This window comes from Cottoperca gobio, chromosome 21 (genome assembly GCF_900634415.1).
Source record: "Cottoperca gobio chromosome 21, fCotGob3.1, whole genome shotgun sequence".
Classification (NCBI taxonomy): Eukaryota; Metazoa; Chordata; class Actinopteri; order Perciformes; family Bovichtidae; genus Cottoperca; species Cottoperca gobio.
This window is the reverse complement of record NC_041375.1, coordinates 7,490,876-7,512,210: the sequence shown is the minus strand read 5'-3', so window position 1 is coordinate 7,512,210 and position 21,335 is coordinate 7,490,876. Positions and strand designations below refer to the sequence as shown.

The 21,335-nt window shown below is 40.6% G+C and overlaps 1 protein-coding gene and 1 pseudogene across 1 annotated transcript in view; one reads left to right on the top strand and one right to left on the bottom strand.

The window, feature by feature from the left end:
• Nucleotides 1-5,220, bottom strand: part of LOC115026501 (anterior gradient protein 3-like) — a 14,440-nt gene extending 9,220 nt beyond the window's left edge. The window contains exons 1-6 of the mRNA XM_029459347.1: nucleotides 5,103-5,220; nucleotides 2,357-2,475; nucleotides 2,084-2,147; nucleotides 1,458-1,510; nucleotides 440-516; nucleotides 36-99 (exon numbers count right to left, since the gene is read on the bottom strand). Coding sequence (XP_029315207.1) covers nucleotides 36-99; nucleotides 440-516; nucleotides 1,458-1,510; nucleotides 2,084-2,147; nucleotides 2,357-2,453 — 355 coding nt within the window. The 5' untranslated portion in view covers nucleotides 2,454-2,475; nucleotides 5,103-5,220. The remainder of the gene's footprint in view (nucleotides 1-35; nucleotides 100-439; nucleotides 517-1,457; nucleotides 1,511-2,083; nucleotides 2,148-2,356; nucleotides 2,476-5,102) is intronic.
• Nucleotides 4,319-21,335, top strand: LOC115026498 (TRAF3-interacting protein 1-like; annotated as a pseudogene).

The window sequence follows — 21,335 nt, the reverse complement described above, 5'->3', positions numbered from 1 at the left end:
GATAATAAATGATAATAAATGGTGTAAATATTTACCAACAAAAAGGATTCGGGGAACATAGTAGCCATCAGGCGCCATATTCTTGTCTGTTGTGTCTTCCTGTAAAAAACAAAAGTAAATAATCTATTTCTAGTACAAAGTAAGAGTGTATAAAGTATTTAGCAGATGATTACTTCTAGAAGCTAGTCTTCTATGCACAGCATTATTAATTAACTGATATTGTTACAGTGTCCACGATTCACCTTGAGATTGACTAATTTATATTGCACATACATTTACATAGTGCTAGAGAAGAATGTATACAGACTGATACAATTCTATGGTGAGAAGAAAGGACCAAAATACTGGTTGAAAAATATTCTTCTTGTTCTCCAAGAACTCCATATCCAGTATCCTAACCAGCATATGATTACCTCTTTCCATCAGTTACAGCACTTACTATCATGTTGAGCATGATGAAATCCTCTTTGGCCATTTTCTGGATGGCCTTATCAGCAGCAAACAATTTCTTCAGCGCTGTTGAAAGAATTCTGTTTAGCTTAAATTTTAGATTAGAAACAAATAACTAATCCTCATCCTACCAATTTATTTAATATCCATGGAATATACTAACTAGAAACTGTTAAGAAACAACAATTAGAGCAACATTTCCACTTATGTTCTTCTCAAAAATAGATTGTTTTTTGGAAGTTGCAGTTTAAATGCATATTGTGTAAAAGTAAAATAGACAGAGCACATGAGGGAAACTGTGTGTGTCTCTATAGTGTGTGATACTTTGAATTAGGACCCATGGCAAACCTTTTATCTATCTGTTCTATTTCCTCTATTAAAACTGCATAAGCTGCAATCGGGTGCCTTTGACAGGGGTCTCCCAGGACCACATTGGTATTTAAAATGATTATTTAATAAGCACTTATCAAAGACAGATATGGCAACAAGTATAGCTCTGGGGTCTGCAGGGTAGTAATATTTAATATGTTCACAACAAATTCATGCTGTTACTATAAAAAGTCAAAAAGGAGTACATGTGCATGCAGGGATTGTAAATGTGCTCAATGTCAGTTAATCATATGTCAATTATCACGGAAACTTCGGGCCGTTTTACTTTTTGACACACAGGCAGGTTGAGGAACAAGTTTTGCAGGTAGGATCTAGTGAGCGTGCACGTCTGGTTTTCTTACCAGAGATTACGAAATGTAATGAGTTATACATGTTTGAAACCAAATTTATTTAAACTGTCAAATAGTATAATGGAGTCATGCATCAAACTGAGCAGTGATGAGTACTGGTTTGTTCAGGCATTCAAAAGCAGGCTTGGCAGGTATTAAGGAATGTTCCCATTGTGTTCCCCATGAAACCAAACCCAAGTCTGTGTTAGAATGACGCAGGATGTGCAAGTCTAAATATGTTTACGTTCAATATTTTTCAGCAGTAATATTCCAGAGTGAGTACAGTACCTCTGCTGTGCGGGCAGTCGACTTTATGATGGATGACCATCAGAGGCTTCTGACTGCGAGAGCGAAACCACAGAGAAACACATTTGTCAACACAATGAGCACAATGATGGGGGTGAACGCAGTATTATACAACATAATCCCCGACAAATCGAAGTCCCCATGCCAGATTTAAAGAAAAAATGTAAAATAAAATGTCATTTTAATATTTTATTTTGCTGTATTCCATATGTAATAGATCAGATGTAGATATGCATTATACAATATTTTAGCCCCAATTTGAAGTCACCTCATAATGCTTATTGACGCATTAGGATGCAAATATATCCCACTACCAGGCTGCATATAAAAGGTGGTATGTTACTTATACGTGTACAGTATAAAACAATAGGAACATACAGGTTATACAAGAAGAACCTCACAACGTGTTTTTGGATTCAAACTGTTGAAACATATCAAATCATTTTCAATAGCCATAATTAGAAATCAGTATTTTTAGGAGCTGTAGGTGATACCTTTCTGCTTTCTGTGTAGTCAAGGAAATGCACATATTCTACATTACAGTCAAAACTCACATCCAAACAGAACCAACAAATATCCAATGATGTTATCGACGTGTAGAGTCTTACCTTGTGGCTATATTCAACAGGCCCTCTTCATAATTTTTGATCCAACTAATATTAACTCCCCATCCTGCAGGACAAAACAGTGATGAAGTCAACAGCAGTTACTTTACATTATTATTATTATATAATTATATTAAATGACGTCAGTGACAACCACAATTTAAATTCAGGACTTTAGTTGTGTGTCTCGTGACACAAGCTCAAGCTATACATTCAGTCAGTCGATGATTTTGGAATGGAAGCTACTGCTGTAAAAACAAATGGAGGATCACTCACCTCTTGAGAAGGACACAGGAGTCACTTTCTTTTGTTTCTGTTTTGCGGCACTGACACAGACACCGAGGATCAAAGCGAAACAGATCCAGCGAAGCATAACTACCTGTCCTTTGAGAGATCTGTGATATAAATTGGACATTATTAGTTTTATCATTTTCTATTTATAGAAAAGACAATTAGATCATTGATCCATTGCAATCACACAGTTTGCAAACAGCGCACGTAGAAGATATCTGCGCTTCATGTTTTCCTCTGCAATGCCAACTCACCAAAACAAGCTTGACAAGGCTGAAATAATTCCTAAAACGTTATATTCATATATAATCTGCTATCATTAAAAGCTCCAGCTGCTACCATGTTAGAATATTTTTGTGAGCTTGTGATCAGATGTAATGAAAATATAAAGGCAAAGTTTTAATGCACTGTTGATTAACTGAATGAGTCTTTGTATTATTTAAACACAAACTGATACAATACATCACTGTACAATTACTATACCTTTAAAAAAACAATCAGCGTTAAAGAGTAGGATTAAAACGTCACTAAATATGCACAACCTTTTTTAAGTAACATGCTTGTAACTATAGGAGGCCTCTAGCTAATATGAAAAGGCACTATGTATTTTTAAAAGAAATATTCATTCATAAATCAAGAGGTTTTGTCCCCTGAAGTCCCATTAAATAGAAGTCTTACCTTGACAGCATGAAACAACAAGCATGTGAAGTTACCCCTTCGATATACCTGCTCTTTTGTCAGAGGTGTTTCCTTTTAACTGAACGCACCAAACAGGTATATCAGAGTCGAATGCTATAAATAAAGACGACTAACCAGCAACTGAATCACACACATTGTTTGAACTGCGGCTAAAACTGAGAGATACAGACTCATTGATTCTAGCTGGCTCTCATCGAACACAGACTTGTTACATGGGGTCTCAGTGTGACATCAAAAATAAGAAAGTCATACTTGTAATGTGGAAGTTAAATTGAATATAATTATAATTAAATTGAAGTCAAATTCACAAACTTTCATTTGTGACGATGCATCTGGCTCTGCAATCTACTTATACTAGATAACCACTAGAGGGCTCAGCAATACGCTGTTGCACACATCACACATACTGTACATATATTTCATAGATTTAAATACTAACTGTTCTGTGACATGTAATATCATCACTATCAATATAAATGTAAGCATTGCTGTATACACGACTGGCTTATCCACGTACATAAGTATATATATATAAGCAATATATATAAATATATATAATATATATATATATGTATATAAGCAACCTGTTACTGTACATTAATCATTCCATATTTATTCCAGCACGCTTTTCTTTTATACGCTTTTACTTTTAATGTGTATTTATATCTGTACATAGTAGTCAAGTCTTTATTTTATTTTTTGTTCAGCTTGTTTGTCCTTTGTTTTTAGCTGTCTATTTCTGTGTATATACATTGAGAGAGCAGCAAAATACCTTGTATGTAAATGTCTAGACACTTACTTGGCGTTTAAAGCTGATTCTGATTGTGATACATAAGACATTTCTTAACCCAATACAGTACATTACATCAAAACTAACAAATAGAATAACTTTATATATAATATATTATATAATATATGCTTTGGTGTAATCCGTCTTCTGTCTGTCTGTCTGTCTGTCTGTCTGTCCTTGTCTGTCTGACTGACTGTCTGACTGTCCTGTCTGTCTGACTGTATGTACTGAACTGCAGCTTTGTTGGCAGATTGTTAGCTGTTGCCATGGACACATGCAGTGCTTAGCAACCGTAACCCTCAGCGCAGGCGCAGTCGTCAGTAATGATGCACTGTGGGATTGCAGAATATTGACATAGCAACCAGGCGACAAAACCAGTAGTTTCTTTCACTCCATACTACTTTTTGCTGTGTCTTCTGCGTTTAAGCTTTAAGCTTTACTTCCGACTGCTGCTATGAATGGGGGCACTGGTGAAAAAGACCCAGGACACGCTGGGCAAAGTGATAAAGAAACCGCCTCTCACGGAGAAACTGCTAAGCAAGCCGCCGTTTCGATACCTTCACGACATCTTCAGTGAGGTGAGACTGATATGCTAACGTTACAAAAAAACGTTAGCGAGCTGACTTTTGTTTAACTAGCACCATGAGCCACGTTTGCCCATATTTATGAAAAAGATAAAGCCAACTGGACCTATGTAATTTAAAAATACAGACAAGCGAGACAGTTAGCTGGCTAATATAACAAAGTTAGCATGAACTGTGCTAACCAAGTAAGTTAGCTAACATTAACTTCGCAGAAACGTTCCTGCCTCCACAACTTTTCTGTAGCCATCTGCCGTTATATGATTAAGCTTTTGCCAAGCAGTTAAATAATTTAGGTCGACCATCAACCCAATACATGGTTGCTAATGTTCACTAGCAATACAATGTTAGGTTGCCTACAAAGTTAATATGGTGGGTTAGCTAGATCGCTAGCTAGTCGTGTATACGGCGTCATCTAGTTGCTAGGCACGACCTGGGCACACGCAGGGATCAAACCAATTGTGCCCACTATTGGTTAGCTAACTAAATTGAGACGGCTGGAAGTACTAAGTTGGCTAAATGTGTCTGGTTCTTCGAATCCGTCAAGTTGAGATCACGGATGCTGAGCAGCTTATTGCAGCTGCGTTGTTTAATAACACTAAGAGTTACGTTAAGATATAATTCATCAATGTGTACTTTAGATCAATTTAGATGTAGTTACCGTTCATGGACTCAAAGTGGAGGTACACATATAATATGTGAGCAAGTTACAGATATAATTGAAGCCTTTTTAAATGCGTGTTGCCACAGCAGCTGTTACTCTCAGGTTAGGTGCACACAAGGGTCAGCTTCTACTAATCTCAAGCATTTGTTTTTTGATCTACTTTGTGTACACTTTAGAGGTGATAAATCACGTGGGGACTGAATCAGTTACATGTTATAAAGAGAGTTGTTATTCATAGATAACTTGAGAGAGTGTGGGCTAGATAGAAACCTCTACCTTCATAGCTTAAATGTCCTACATTTTCTGATTGTATAATCATGTGGGCATTTGGATGCCTCATCCAAGTAGTTTTATGAAGAAGGTTAGAACAAAAAACTTCTATTTGATAATGCCGACAGCACCATCATCTGGTCAGCTTTGGAAACTGAACTGTGACAGATTTTGTGTTCTAATTCATTATCTATTTTATATTATTGAGACAAATCAGACGGAACTTGAAATTCATACAATCATCAATTAATGAATTAACACAAACACTGGTAGAAGAAATGCATAGTAGTAGTAGCCTAGTTAAAATAGATGAAATAGGTAGTTAGAAGTGCTACATAAAATAATATGGGAAACAACGCAACAGTGCTAGTGCCAGGAGCCTATTACATACGTATTACCCTTTGTCAATGGACATACAGTATATTAAATGTCAGATCAAACTCTTATCTGATCTGTATTAATAAACAACTTTATCCCAACTACATAATCTTTCTTTTCCATTACTACATTTTTACACACAACAGAATCCTTTGACACAGGTGTCAGCCAGTACAATCTCTTTCACTTTTCTAAACAGATGTGAGATTCTAATTTTTTACTCTTTTCCTGTTCTGAAGTCTAATATTGAATGTAGGTTTATCATATATGTGCAGTGTGTTTGACTGCAGGACTGGCCTATCAAACAACTGAATTGTTCACCATATATAATAAAGCATATACTCTTGAACTGGACTATTAAGGCTAGAATGTTATTTTCAAGAATTCATAAAAATATTTCAGAAATGAGGACTTAATGTACGTCAGCCAATTTAGGAGCTGATGCAGTAGTATACATTAGATGCCCAATAGTGGTTACGGATGTATTTTTCATGTTTTAGGTATATGAAAGGGTTAATATATAACTGAGTGTGAACCCTTTTATTTCTCACCACTTTCAGGTCATCAGGACCACTGGTTTTATGAAAGGCCTGTACGAAGAAAATGAAATGAAATCAGATAATGTAAAGGTAAGTTGACCACTCTGTCCACCTGGTTGAACCTTTGTAACCTCTGGTCCCCCGCTACACAAAACTGATACCACTATTATTTGGCTAATAGTGTTCCCCTCACTTATTTGTCTCTGTTAATGTGCTTGCTTGTGTACAGAATATATGTTAATGTCCTAAGCAGCAGCCTTATTGTGCATGAGATCATCTGTGCGTTACATGGGACAGTCTGAGGGCAGTGTGGGAGTAACTCTACACGCTGCCTGTGTGACTCACTGAGTGAGAGAATCTGGCAGGACATGACTGAGAGGGCTGCCAAGGTGACAGAACTCATGTCTGCTGTTTGAGAGCTGCTGACCCTAAATCCATACTAGATAGAAGATGCTAGGCTTTGTCACTGTTCAAAACTGGATGTCTTTCAACAGGCAGTTACTGTAATCAAATAATGTTCATTTGTGGTTGTTGCATTTAGACTTAGCATTGTTTTGTTATGCCCTTCTGGAATCTTTTCCAGGTGCAACAAGTTTATTTACAAGTGTAGGTAACCTGTAGATATTGAGTCAAGAGAGAATCCCCCCAAAGATGTGCCTGAGGGTTCCTCCCAGTTCACACATAAAAAGGCCTATTTCAGATATTTTGTTGAAAGACAGTCACAGATTTTTAAAATCAATATGAAAACTAACAATCGATGACATATGACTTGATTCAGGTAGACCTGAGAGGAGAGCATGACAACAAGTAACATCTATTATAGATAATAGTATACATTTTCTCTCTGTGTTGCTCAGGGCGTTTTAAAATGAGGTCCAATTAGATTTTTACCGTGCCCGAGAATGATTGCCCTCCCTCTCCACTTCGTCATCGCTCAGCTTTCACATCAGTAAAGTAGTTCCGTACCTGAGTACAATGTTGTGACGTCATTGTCTAAATGACTTTTGTTGTTGTATGTGTCAGTGTAGAAAAGTGTGCCAATCGCAATACAATTGAGTCAACCTTGAGTCCCCTGCAGCCCTGCACTTGAGAGGATTGAGATCGGCGCAGGCTGCTACCCCGCGCTAAATAGCAGTTTACTTTCTGTGTTTCGGTACAGGTTGGTTTTGGACTTGAGAAAATGAAATACAAAAAGACTTGTGACTTCACTTGATCTTGAAAGATGAAATATTAAGTTATTTAAAAAGTGTGCCACAAATCAATTCATGTATAATCACCTAACATTAATGCTATTCATTCCCAGCAAGTTAACACTTAATTCCACTTTGTTTGAACCAATCCGACAGCTTCCAATCAAGTTGCAGGAGAGAACCATGAAGAACTAACGTTACGTTACTGAGTGTAATACAGAGAAAATTATACCAAAGATCATTTTGTTTGTGTACAAAAACTATGCCATGATCAACAAGAAAAGGAATCACAGTATGCAAAACATGCAGGTCGAAAAATGCCAATACATTTGGTGAAGATGGCATTATGACTTGTTTAGGACTCAAAGTTAAGGAAGTGGGACTTGACTTGAGTGCAAAGACTTGAGACTTACTTGTGACTTAACGTACCCACCTCTGTCTGAAAGGCACATGATTCTTAATCAATTAGCAACCTCTCTTTGTCTGTTATATTTTACGTCAATTATTTATAATTATGTATTTTATTAATTGTCTAAATACATCCGAGCAAGAGCCACTGAATATAAATGTCACTAGTAAAGGGATCACCACTGCAAAGGCCAGCCTATTATTAGATGTCACACAGAAGGTCTGGTTGGTTGCACCAGCGTCCTTATGTCACAGGCTTCTCAAATGCAGCAGTCCTGATGGAGAAGCACTGCTTAGCTGGCCATTTATCTGGAATAGGGTCTGTTTGTTTGACATGCATACAAGAAGGCAAGAATTAAATCAAAGGAGGGCTGGGTATTTGTTTCTTCCTTTTTGTGAAGGCAGTCCTTGTTATAAATCTATGTGTCACATTTCCTCTTTCTGCTGCCTTACAAAAGCCAGCATGTTGCTCATTGGCCATTCCAGATTAGGGATCTTCCCCAATCGCTAGATTACATGTTCAGAAAGCTCAAAATGACGCCAGAGAAACAGTTTAATCACATTCATAATGTGCAGCAAATACTTTTTTCAAGATTAAACATTGCATTGGAAAATATATTCAGTTTATTTTAATAGCCTGGTGAAGAAAGGAGAGGAATCGGAGACTACGCCCGACGAGGCACACAATGTAGAATTGTAGCATGTTACTTGTGTCTGTAAGGATATGCACATCTCATGGGTTCAATCATTCTAAACTGTGTTGGAAAACAACTCCCACTAGAGTTCCTTTGCTTTCACAACCACATCCTCTCTCTTATCTCTCCTGTGCACTCTCCTGATCATCACGGCGTCATTTTTTCTTTCTAGGACAAGGACTCTAAGATAGTTTTCCTCCAGAAAGCGATCGATGTGGTGATTGCTGTGAGTGGCGAGCCCCTTGGGGCAAAGCCAGCGCGTATTGTGGGCCGGCCATGAGCCGGAGAAAACCAATGACTGCTGCAGGCCATGGCCAAGTGCTGCATCAACAAGGTCTGTGTTCTTGGGAGACTTTACACACACACAAATCAAATCTATAAAAAAGCCTCCTTGTTATATATTCAACAGTTGATATTACTCATAGATATTATTGCTGTTTTAAAACTGAATGATTCTCCTGCACTTGTGTTACAGATGCCCAGTGACGATGCAGTGAAGCGAGTGCTTGCAGGAGAAAAGGTGGACATAAAGACGAAGGCCGGCACCTCCAGGTCACAGGAACAAGGAAAAATAGGGAGGGAACATGAACGTCATGTGGAGAGAGAGGTGAGATAGCTCTCCAGTTATACGTTATTACTAGGGCGCTACCCAATGACATTTTCTTTTGCCATCGAAAGCTTCTTTTGAGGTTTTGAATGAAGCTTTGATCACCCTAACAAAAGGGAAATGATACGTGAGTCATCGGATTAAATTAATTATTAATTAAAACATTTTTTTATGAATATAACTTGTCAGTTTCATTAGATTGCTGCTAGGTTTCTACAGGTGCGTGCCTCCTTTGTGTGAGAGCAAGGGTTTTGAAAGGTTAAATGCCAACAAATATGGATTGAAGCTGGATATTTCGTAACATTATTACGTCGATCTTTCTTCAATACAATTAGACATATGGACTTAATAATGAAAGAGTTATTGGAAATACTCTTCTGTGTTTGGATTGCACAAGTCGGAAACAATCACCACTGATATAGTATACCAATAGTATTATATATCAGATACTATTATCATCCATCCATCCATCAGATACCCCTTATCCGGGGTCGGGACACTATTATCAGTATTATACTATTTGTAGAATTTGCCTAATCTGTATCTGCGACACGGCAGAGATACAGGGTTGAATAGGCATGCAAAAGGAAAAAACGAAGCTGCGCAGCATTGGAATAGTGATTTAGAATTTGAATGTCAACGTTTTGAATGAAGCTTAGAAACTTTTTAAGCTTCTATTCGGTACACAGCCTAGTAATTACACATCAACATTTGATGTGTAAGTTACCGTCTGTTTTTAGCATTTAGCCTTGCGAGCTGCAGGCTTGGTTACAATGAGATGATCAAATGATACGTTTCCCAGTATGTAGCCGTGGTTGGAATGAAATCCTCACCCTATATGTTGGCATTAACAATTCCAGGAGAAGAAAACGATAACAGAGCCGCAGCGGGAGCCGGGAGCAGAAGGACCCAGACCAGCCCAAAGAGCAGGAGAGCCGACGCAGAGACGGGGAGAAAGAGCAGCACCGTGACAGGGAGCGCTCTGACAAGCACCAACGCACTGAGCAGGACCAGCACGCCAAAGACAAGAGCCGCGACCGGGAGCGAGACAAGGATAAAGACAAAGGACGAGTCAAAGATAGGGACAGGGACAGAGAGAGGGACAGAGAAAGGGGAAAAGACAAGGAGAGAGACAAAGGCAAAGAAAAGACAAGAGATAGGGAATAGGCCAGATTCTCGCAGGGACCGAGAAAGAGACAAGGAAAAACAAAGAGACAAAGACAAAGAGCGGGAAGAGAGGAACAAGAGTGGAGAGAGTGGCAATAGCAAGGTAGGCCACTTAACCCCACTCACATCTTAAATGTTAGCAACAGATGCCATTATTTACATTCTGTGTCTGTGTTTGTGATTAGGCTAGAGTATCAGAGGAACCACAGCAGAAACCCAGCCCGGAGCCCAGCAAAACAGCCAAACTCATGTCCGCGGTAAGTTTCCATCTTTAGGCAGAAAATCACTCATCATTGGGACCATTTATTTAATCACCTGCCAATCATAGTGTGGAAGTGTAGTTTCCTGTATGTCAAGTCAGCCAATTCACGAAAAGAGTTGGTCTCTGATTTTACATGTCAAATTAAAGATGCAGCTTTTTAAAAAGTCAAACTTGTTTCTATTTTTTATTGTTGTGCCGCCTCATTCTTGCAAGGAACACATGACGAGGTATTCAACCCTGCAGAAACAGTCAGTAGGAAATAGAGCTATAAAGTATATTTCTTGGTAGAATGTAGTGACTATTGCAATGGCCTACTTGTTTAGTGCTAATTTGGGCAATAGTGTAAAGTGTTTCCCACTCCATTTATAATGAATGTGTTTGATTTTTGACTTTGCAGTTCTCTCCTCCTTTCCTATGCTCTGTGTCTGACTGTAGGTGTGTGCACGTGCGTGTGTGTGTGTGTCGGAGCGGAGCCCCGCCCTTCGAGAAACAGAGCAGGGGAGAGAATGTGAATGCGCAAAGCAGCAACGCAGTAGACACGGAAACGTGCACATAAATTAGATAAATAACATAAGCGTTTAGTTTATTTAATAAAAGAGCTCCTGTTCAATGTGAAAAGTGAGTTGTGATTTGGCGCTATATATAAATATATAAATATATATATATATATATATATATATATATATATATATATATATATATATATATATATATATATTATATATGCAGGGTTCTGTAGGGGGGCGAAGCGTCTGGTGTATAACAGACGTGAGGACTATTTTAAATGATTTATTATTTAGTGCATGAATGTAATGGCTTTGTTCTTTTCCTGTGCAGCCTGCAGAAGCAGTTGAGAACCAGGTAAGAGCTTACTCTAAGATTCACAATTTTGTCCTTTACAGGCTTTGCTTGGTATTTTTCATTAAAGTCCAATGTTTTTGTATTTTAGTACGACACTTCGATTGTGTTTTATATATTTAAGTCATTTGAGTGGCACAATACTGTATGTTTACCCTACAACAGCACTTTCCTCTTCTTGCATTATAACTTAAAATGTTTGTATTTTGCATGGATAGGTCTGTCTGAATGTTTTAATAGCACTATACCATATGATGATGATAGTTTGCAAAAGAGAGAGGTGCATGATGGGCTTCCTCAGATCATTCCAACAGGTAGTGATGTGTTCCTTTTCCTGCTGTCTTTGCCCCTCTCCTCAGTCTGAATAGTCCAGCTAGAATACCTCGACCATCATCTGCCAAAGGGCAGAGGCGGAGACCCAAAATTGGAGGTCAAGGTAACCCCTCAACTATTTATCCCCCCTGAACCCTATTTTAATCACCTACACCAATGAGGCATATCTTCACATGGTTAAAACAGATACAATAACAGCACTTTAATCATTGACAGAAGGGCTCTTTAGTACGTTCAAATTGATTTTACAGTTGACTTGTCTAATAAAATCTGACTAGTTTCCTTTAGTGGGAGATAGGAGTGACTCACCAGGATTACTGTTGGCAGAAGCAATAAAAGCTTCAAAGAACTGACAATTAGGAATTGTTCTCCCTATAAATATTACAAAGATACAGAGTTTATTAGAGCTGTTTTTCATACTCCATACGTGGCATATTGCTCTAAAAGATTCCCATGGTTGCGTTGAAAGGAAACTAACGCCCTGTCTTTTTCTGCTCTCCAACAGAGGAATCTGACAGTGAAGGAGGTAATTGTTCTCATCTCATCTCTCTTGAGCAGTTACAGGCAACAAAAGAGTGTAAAGGTTTATAACATTCAGACAAGAACATGACAAGAGAGATGGTGCACTTGGTCTAAAATGCATTTCAAGGATTATATATTTCAAGTTACATAATGGAGAAGAGAGTATTGAAGGTGAACACTCTCAAATGTAAACCAAATAACCCATACTTGGTTATGACCTTCTACCTCAGTATTGAGTGGCTCAGTGGTTTTTCTTTTATTAAAGTATCTGAACAAGTCAGTCAAGTTATTTGTAAAGCTCAATAACAGAACAATGTCTCAGGGCTTTACAGGCTTACAATAGCAAGAGTTCCCGACCCAGCCCAACCTCTCTTAGAAGACACCCTGAGCACAGAAGGTAAAAAGTAAGAAACCTCCCCCCTCCTTACACAGCCAGGTGTGCAAATGAACGTGTTGTAGGTGGGAAAAGGAGATTAGCAGAAATAATCAAAAGAGTAAAAGGGACAGTTCACCCTAAAATCAGAAGTGTTTGTTTCTCCTCCCTGTAGTGCTGTTTGTCAATCTAGATAGTTTTGGTGTGAGTTTCCGAGTGTTGGAGGTCGTCTGCGTTCTCGTTTTTGTCACAAAACCGAGTCTAATCCTTTGCTATGTTAAATGGAGATCACTACCATCATTGTTGTTCGTTCACAGACGGAGATGCTCTATTAGCCCAGAGACCTGCTCCCCAGGAAAATGGAGACGCTGTAGGCTCCTCAGTGCCGTCCGACTTGGCCTCCAGGTCCGTACAGTCAACACTGAACCTTTACTCATTTTGCCAACACTTTGCTAAAATACTGTACATGGTACTAACCAAACTTTCTTCTTCACTTACTAAAAGCACGGCTCCCATTGGCTGTTTGTCACATTAACAAATAACTCACTTCCGCTCCTTAAGCTGCTCTTACGTTTATGTCAAACATGTACATATACAACACTTGTGGAAATATAATGCAGTATTGTACAAACACATTTCATATGTTGATGTTAATGTGATGATTTCTTAGGGTGTGGTAGAATGTAATTGGGTTACACAGAGAGGTTTTGCTTTTGAAACTCAGGTTTCTTCCTGGGCCCGATCCAGGATCAGTTCCGATAGATTAAACTCTTGAATAATTTGGATAATTATGAATGTTCTGTTGTTTTACTGACTAATCAGTGACAATTGATTGGCTGGGCAGCTGTGTTACAGGTTTAACTGTTGTTATCATTGGGGAAGTTTATTGTTCCAAGCAACAATTATCAATCTGAAATCTGAATGACTCAGTGTAGCTGTCACAAAGTAGACGTTTGGAAACTCTCAGAGCCGTTAACAGAGGATTTGGCTTGTAAAAGAAGTCAAGAAAAAAAACCTGAGTTCCAAAATGATAGTTTAAACAGCTTATTTCAATAACGTGTTTAATGCTGTCAATCTCAATCCACAGCAACAGGAGAATACCACGGCCCAGCAGCGCTCGCCCAGCGCCCCCCCGAGTCAAGAAACAGGAAAGTTACTCTGATGTGACCCCAGCTGAGAGGTGACTTCCCCACACACATTCAATAATGTCATAAGTCTAGCTTATAGTAGCAACGACCAAATCCTCCTATTCTTTGTGAATACATTCTTTGTGTCAGCAATTTATGTCCAATTTAATCCTGTGTCACATGTTCTTGTTAGATTTGATCTTTTACTTAAGGCGAGGCACCAAGCGATATTGAACATGTCAGTCAAACTATTCTGGCCAAAATGTCCCCTTGTTACTTTCTCCCTGTTGTTGTCATCGTTAACTTTAACTTCAGTGAGTTACTTGGAGTCGTCCGCACTGTGCTGCCACTGTAGTCCTGATATGGTGCACACGGCACAGGAAACAAAACAAAACAAGCCAAACACTGGTGTGAACGCAGGTCCCTGCCAGTGGGAGAGATGCATCACTACTTAAACAAAATGCAGCAAACACACTGCCTGAAGATGGCGTGTGTAACTGTGTACTAGTGGAGCAGGTGGAGCAAGTGTAACAAGTGTCTACGAGATGGAACACGTCTCTCCTTGCAGTATGACGTGTCGATGTGAGTCAAGCTTTTTGTCTGTCTTCCAGGCTGTCCAGTGCCAAGCCCTCAGCGCCGGTCATCCTGGATGGGAAGAAGCTTTCTGAGGATGAGGAGGATGAAGATGAGCAATTTCTCGTGGAGGAGGCGGTCCCTCCGCCTTCAGATGCTCCTGAGATGGAGCTGGTAAGTGACTTGAAGAGTGAGTTGTTCAATTACCACGACAAAACATCAGGATAGTTATTTACTTCTTTTTCTTTTCTATTTCAGGGGCCTGCACAAGAACTCGACAGTGAAGACAAACATGGTACATGTTGTATTTATTTAGCTGTTTGTCCTTTAGTTCCTTCTTATTTCTTATTTAATGATGCCACATTCTCTCATGATTGTCTTCTTGCTGAATTAAGGAAACAGATCTTTCACTATTCCTCTCATTGTTTGTCGCTCTGCAGGCGGCCTTGTGAAAAAGATCCTAGAGACCAAGAAAGACTATGAATTGTCTCCATCCTCCCCCAAATCTAAAGAACAGGTATGTACAGTTATTGTAGTAGTTATTTTTGCTTCTCCACTAGGGGGCAGTATCAGGCTAGTTCTCTTCAACGCGTCCTTATCAGTGACTCAGAGCTGGCGTTAAACCTCACCATCCGTTCTATCAGCCATTCTTTCTGCAAGGTTGCTCTCCTGGGCAAATGTTTTCACCACAGTGAAAGGCCCAGCGCAACACTGGTTATTATCAAAAGAAAGATATAAACAAATGGAGTGGAGAGGTGTAATTGCACCGCCTTGTAACCACAAAAATGTCCCCCTTCAGTGAGGCTGAAGGGCTAATAACCAGACAAGCAAGCATGGCCTCTAACAGACCACACACACCATTGATACACACATCAAGATGTCTGGAGCAAAATGAGCTTGTTTTCCTGGGTTTCTCAATATCTTATCTTCATTTTGTTTTTATTACACATTTCTCTGTGTTGTGTACAGTTCTGCCATCTGAGGGACTAGCTTACAGGGCAATCTTGTTCTGACTGTTCAAACTCCTTCCCCTTGTGTGAACAACCAGTTTGAGGTGTTCCTGTGTTGTCTCTAAACGTCCTCCATCAAAACTCCAATGCACACAGTTGTCAGGTTTTCTTGTGAAGTTCCTTCTTTCCTCTCGTCTTCTCTTTGATTTAGACTTTATATTAGACACGATAAACCGTCTTCTTCAAGGTGACGCATTACTGCTGTTGCTCATGCATTCCCCTCTGTCAGCTTATTTTATTAGCCAGAGAGAGAGAGAGGCGTCTTTCATCGTTATTTGGAGTGTGAATCAATGTGAACCTTAAAGTTTGGTCTGTAGTCCACGGTGTGAGGTGGCCTACGCTGTCTGCTTTGGTGGTGTCCTCTTCACTGAAGCATACTCTTCCTAGCTGACCACCCTGACTTTGATGGATGCACTGTTTTGGACTGTCACTCATGCAAAGAAGGCCCCCGATCCTAACTGCGGCCTCAGACTCATCCCTCGTAGCGCACACCTGAAGTTGTCTCAGCTCAAACTGAAATAGCTTGACAGGAATTTGTAGGCCCAGCATATCTCCAGCAGCCACAACACTTCCCAACTAAACTTACGTACACAGACACACACGGGGAAAACATCTAAAATAGCGGGGCTCTTTGTGTAACAGGAGCACAGCCTTGTAGAGTTTATCCTAATTTCCTTAATAGAGCCTCCTCAGTTTTCAGGGGTTCCAAAGCTTCATTTCAGAGTATCCTGTATGGTCTGCACAAGCACATTATAACAGCTATGTCTGCACATAGGGACTGTTCAGTCCACCCTCCATCATTATTGGCCTCGTCAGCTGTATAAAGAACTATAATGACTTCCTTCCTGACATGAAAGGGTGGAGAGGTCAGCTTAATGGAGTCATTTTTTTCTTCTTCTTGTAATCACAGTAAAACACGCACTCAAAAATGTAAATATTGAGATTCTTTATTCTATGTGGTATGACAGGTTTGAAATTTCATCTGCCGCCATTCATTTTCTTAAACACCGATGTTTATCAGAACACTGCGTCTGTCACGAGTCCCTGATTTAAGATCCAACCCAGTAAAGAAATGTTGGCCTTTAGACCATTTCGATTTCATTGAGCTATAATGCCAGTGCCTAGCTGCCCCATTACTGTTCTGATGTAAATAAAGGGAATTCTTAAACAGTTTGTATTTTACTATGTCCCACCACAGTGTGTGAAGAATCTGCTGTATATTTATGGGGATGCCCTTCCTCGTCTCGTGACCCCTCGTGGTATTGTATATTATTCCAAGATAGTTCTCGTTTTATTTAGACAGAATCTGCCCCTTGCAGCAGCTGCGTTTTCATAAGAATATTGTGTACTCTTCCCCCCCCCCCCCCCATCAAATTAGCCTTGATGAAGGTTTGTAATGTATAAATAAACCCTGTGGCATACAAATGGATGGCTGTTGAGTGAGAGTCACGGAGGAGAAGGGCCAGAATACTCTCTGCAGAATTGTCAAGAAAATAAATACTCCTCTCTGCAGACCTCTGTGTCTTTATAAACATCTAGTGTTTTTTGGTGGAAGCATAAGGAAATGGCCCTGTGGCATTCCATTAGTCATATTACTTTGGTCGAGGTCATATTGACTTGTTAGAGTCATTTGGTCAGGATCATGAGGATACCCTACCAAGCACCCACAATCTGTTATCACACCACCATCAAAAGCCATATCTTCAAACCTTTCAAAATGTCTTTGTTCTCTCCATGAGAATGTTTATATGATGATCCACCTTTGTTAAACATAATTTCCATTTTTAGTTAGTGAAATGGTCCCTTTGGAAGCTTTCTTTAGTTCACCCGCGCGTAGCCCAGGGTGGTGATCTCAGTTGTCTCTCCAAGGAGCTACATTGACCTTACAACAACATCCTGTAACCTCTGGTCGTAAGCTTTTCTCCTCACCTCACTGACTCCAAGCTATTTTTATGATCTAGCCAGCCTTTTGAATGGCCTTCTATGAAATATGACGAGGAAGCCCATAAACAATGCCCAGAGGCAATTCTCATTCTATGCTTCGGTCCCTGGCTCACCTCAGATCCTCAGGAACACATTGTTTGTAAAAACCACTGCCATGTGCATCACTTTAAATGATGAGCAGTAGCCACAATTGTTCCCAGAAGCTTTAAAGTTGTTGCATGTGGTCTTCAGTCATCTGTACGTCCTTTGATAAATCTTTTTTTATTTTGTATTGTCAGGCGTAAGGCTGGGGCTATCGTCCGTCCCTCCGTCCGTCCGTCCCGTCCGCCCGCAGTTAATCTCACATACAACTGGAACCATCAGCCTAATATATTCGCAATTTCTAAAAACCTATTAGATTGACTGTTTTATGCTTAGTCCTCACTCCTCTTAACCATCAGGTAGGGGCCGGAAGTGATCAACAACTACTTCAGTAGCAAAGGCATTTCCAGCATTCGGCTCAGCTCAAAACAAGCCTTGTCGAGCCTGCTGGAGGTCACATTTTGAAACGGAACATGCAGATTAAGTCCCTACCCAATATATTACGATCCATTAAAGTTAGGCACGATACGAGATGAATAAATCCTCAGTTCTGTTATCTTTGCAAATCTTGACCGTAAGGGAGCTGGGAGGGACAATTGGGTAAGATTCAACTCTTCTTTGTTTGGGAGGGGAGATGGAGACACACCTTGCAGAGCTGAGTGCACGTTTGTGTTTGTGACGACAGCAGAGCGGTTCACTTGAGTTCATACAGAGTGACATTTGATCTTGCTGAGCCACTACAACTTGAACTTAGATTGATTAAACTTGATTGTGGGCCAAGCTGCTCTAATAAGAGGTTTGTGCATTTGTCTCTCGTCTCCTTTTTGTCCAAGGTGAAGCTGATTAACGAACAGTAATGAACGAAGTAAGATTCTCTCCTTCATGATGGAAGCTAATCTCTTCGTTGTCAACTAGTGTCTAAAAGATTGTTTTCCCAGCTAATGATACCCTAGAGGTTGCTCCGTCTGACACCCTCTATGCATCGCCGTTTTTCTTGTCAAAGGAGACTGAAGAATGTCTTCCTCTTGCCTCACAAAAGCAGTTCATAAATCACATATTTGCACGCTTTTCCTAATTAAGCTGATTAGGCATGTGATGACTGTGTGAATTCCACAGTGCAGTGTACCATGCAGGGTTGTGATACGTTCATGATCATTTCATTCTGTCAATCAGAGTTTGTAGAGTACAAGTATGTTGCCGTCCAACAGCATGAATGTTGATCAAAACAAAATGAAAGTATTTATTTATACTTCCACGAGATAGAAACATCTTAGGATACGATAAGACGATACTGCAGGTTTAAACACTTTAAACCACGTAGCCGTCCCCTATTGGTCCACCTGCCCTTTCTAGCGCCGGCCAGAGGCTGTGTCTTCCCCATTGCCTGGGGCTTTCATCACTGTCTGAGATAATGGGAAAACCTTCCTCCTCTCTCACCTCCTGCTCCTCTGCGGTCACCACGTCTAAATATTGTTCTGTGATCTGGGTGAGAAGAAGGAAAACTAGGAGCACACGGGTCTCGTAGACCCCGACGGAGACCTCCATAAAGCTGTGATTTATATCCACCTGGACAGAGTGCACAAGAACCAAGGGGTCATGTTTTCACGGCAAGTATTTTTATTTTCCGACAGAAGGAGGAGGGGGTGAGGGGCGAGGTAACAAGGGGACGGCAAACAGACTGAAGCCATGGGTCCTGTCTGGGCCCTGCAGACCAGACCGCAGCCAGGCAGGTCGAATGAGCCGTAGAGTGTTTGTCTAGCTGCAGGGTTTACAGCGCCCAGTGGAAAGCCACCCACAAGCCACCCACCTTGTTAGGGGACCGCTGGGCCGAGGCGTTTCAACCCTCACACTTTTGAACCACCACAAATACGTAACAAAGAGTGAGGCTGTCAGAAATGTGTACGTGCTTCCTGTATAGAAATGATGGCGAGCAGTGACGTTTGATGTCATTCCTGCCGTGTGTGTCTTGTCTAGTCAAGCTGCCTTTTGGAAACTGTAATTACTGCGCTGAAGAGATGGCTTGATAAGGCTCATGCTATACTGTTTGTGCCAGCTATGCCAAGCATATGTGACAGATTGTGTGTTTGGAAGAGGAAGCTGTCATTTAGTTTGCACACTGTCGCAAATGTGATTGCTGCTGCCTCATGAAGGCAGGTGCTCCCATCTGTGGAGCCAAACAGTATAAATTGGACCAAGAGTTGAACTTGAAAGGAGGCATAAGTGTAGTAGTTGTTACTCAATACTGAAGTAAAATAACCCTGCTGCCAAAGCCTGTTACTAAAATAAACAAGACTTAAAGACCAAGAGCGCGGAGGGGCTGTGTGTGTCCACTGTATGCTCGGTCTATGTGTGTGTGGCTTTGGGGTTGCAATACTGAGTGCTTTTGCATTATATACACACACACACACACACACACACACACACACACACACACACACTCAGAGGCCTTGCGAAGCCCAGCTGAGCAAACATCCTTGGATTTGCTCTCTGCCAAGGGAGGTCCTTCCCTGATACCTTCCCCTCCTTTACGCCATCGAGGGACTGAGTGTAATTTGGATATGGTGAACCCCCCCCAACCACACACCATACACTGGAGGCCTTCATCAACCAGTCCCCCAACTTTGGCCAACACAATTCAGCCGCACGTTTGATCTTTATATATACAGCTAGGTTGGTAGAATTCCTGCCTAACATTTTTAGCCTTGAAATCCTAAACCACTAAATGCAGCCTGCTTGGGTTTGAGCATTTGAGACTTTACTGGCAAAGTTTTTGGTCTAGGGACACACAAGTGATTTTTGTGTATGTTCATACAGCTGTTTGATTCAGCGTTAAGTTTAAACCATGCAGATTAAATGAAAACATCTTTGTTTCTTTCTATGCCTGCTGATGAAATTTAATTAACCGGATTGCTCAAATACCAACATGTACGCTCCTCAAATTGTATTTAATGTTCATATTCTTTGTAAATTGGCAGCACCAAAGATTTCATCCCCTAAACCTCACCCATTGTGTTCATCACCTCCTCTTCCAGAACGTGGTGTCTGAAGCAGCACGCAAGAAGGAGCGTGACATGGTGACACGTGAGATCGAGCGGCTCCGCTCCTCCATCCAGACGGTGTGCCGCAGCACCCTGCCTTTGGGCAAGATCATGGACTACATACAGGAGGACATGGACGCAATGCAGGCTGAACTGCAGACCTGGCGGCGGGAGAACAAAGAGCACGCACAGGCCTTGCTGCAGGAGCAGAGGTGGGGTTGGCACATACACAACACACTCACACTCACACTTAAAGACTCATTATCATTATCTAATTTGTGAGTTTCTTTAATCTCGGAAATTCAGAGTTTGAATATTACCCCCCCCCCCTCCGCCATCTAGAATGGCCCTTATACACTGTTGTAAGTTACTGTATTCCGTTTTTATGTTATTGCATGTAAGCAATTAATCAACCCTTTGTGTGTGTGTGTGTGTGTGTGTGTGTGTGTGTGTGTGTGTGTGTGTGTGTGTGTGTGTGTGTGTGTGTGTGTGTGTGACAGAGCGACAGACAGGGCAGTGGAGCCCCTTAAGTCAGAACTAGCTGAGCTGGAGCAGCTGATCAGGGACCAGCAGGACAAGATTTGTGCTGTAAGGTCCAACATACTGAAGAATGAAGAGAAGATCCAGAAGATGGTGTCTGGAATCAACTTCTCCTCCAGACCTGAAGTGAGAGAGCAAGGTCCACAAAGAAAAAAAGTTTCCTAAAAATGCACTGAAGATTTAGGGATGAACAGTGTCTCGTTCAGAATAATGTTAAAGACCATTTTTCTTGCAGATGATGAGGATGGAAACAAACACTGCACTTTTAGAGTTTTGTCTGAGAAGGAGATTGACCCAAACACATCAGACCGTTGA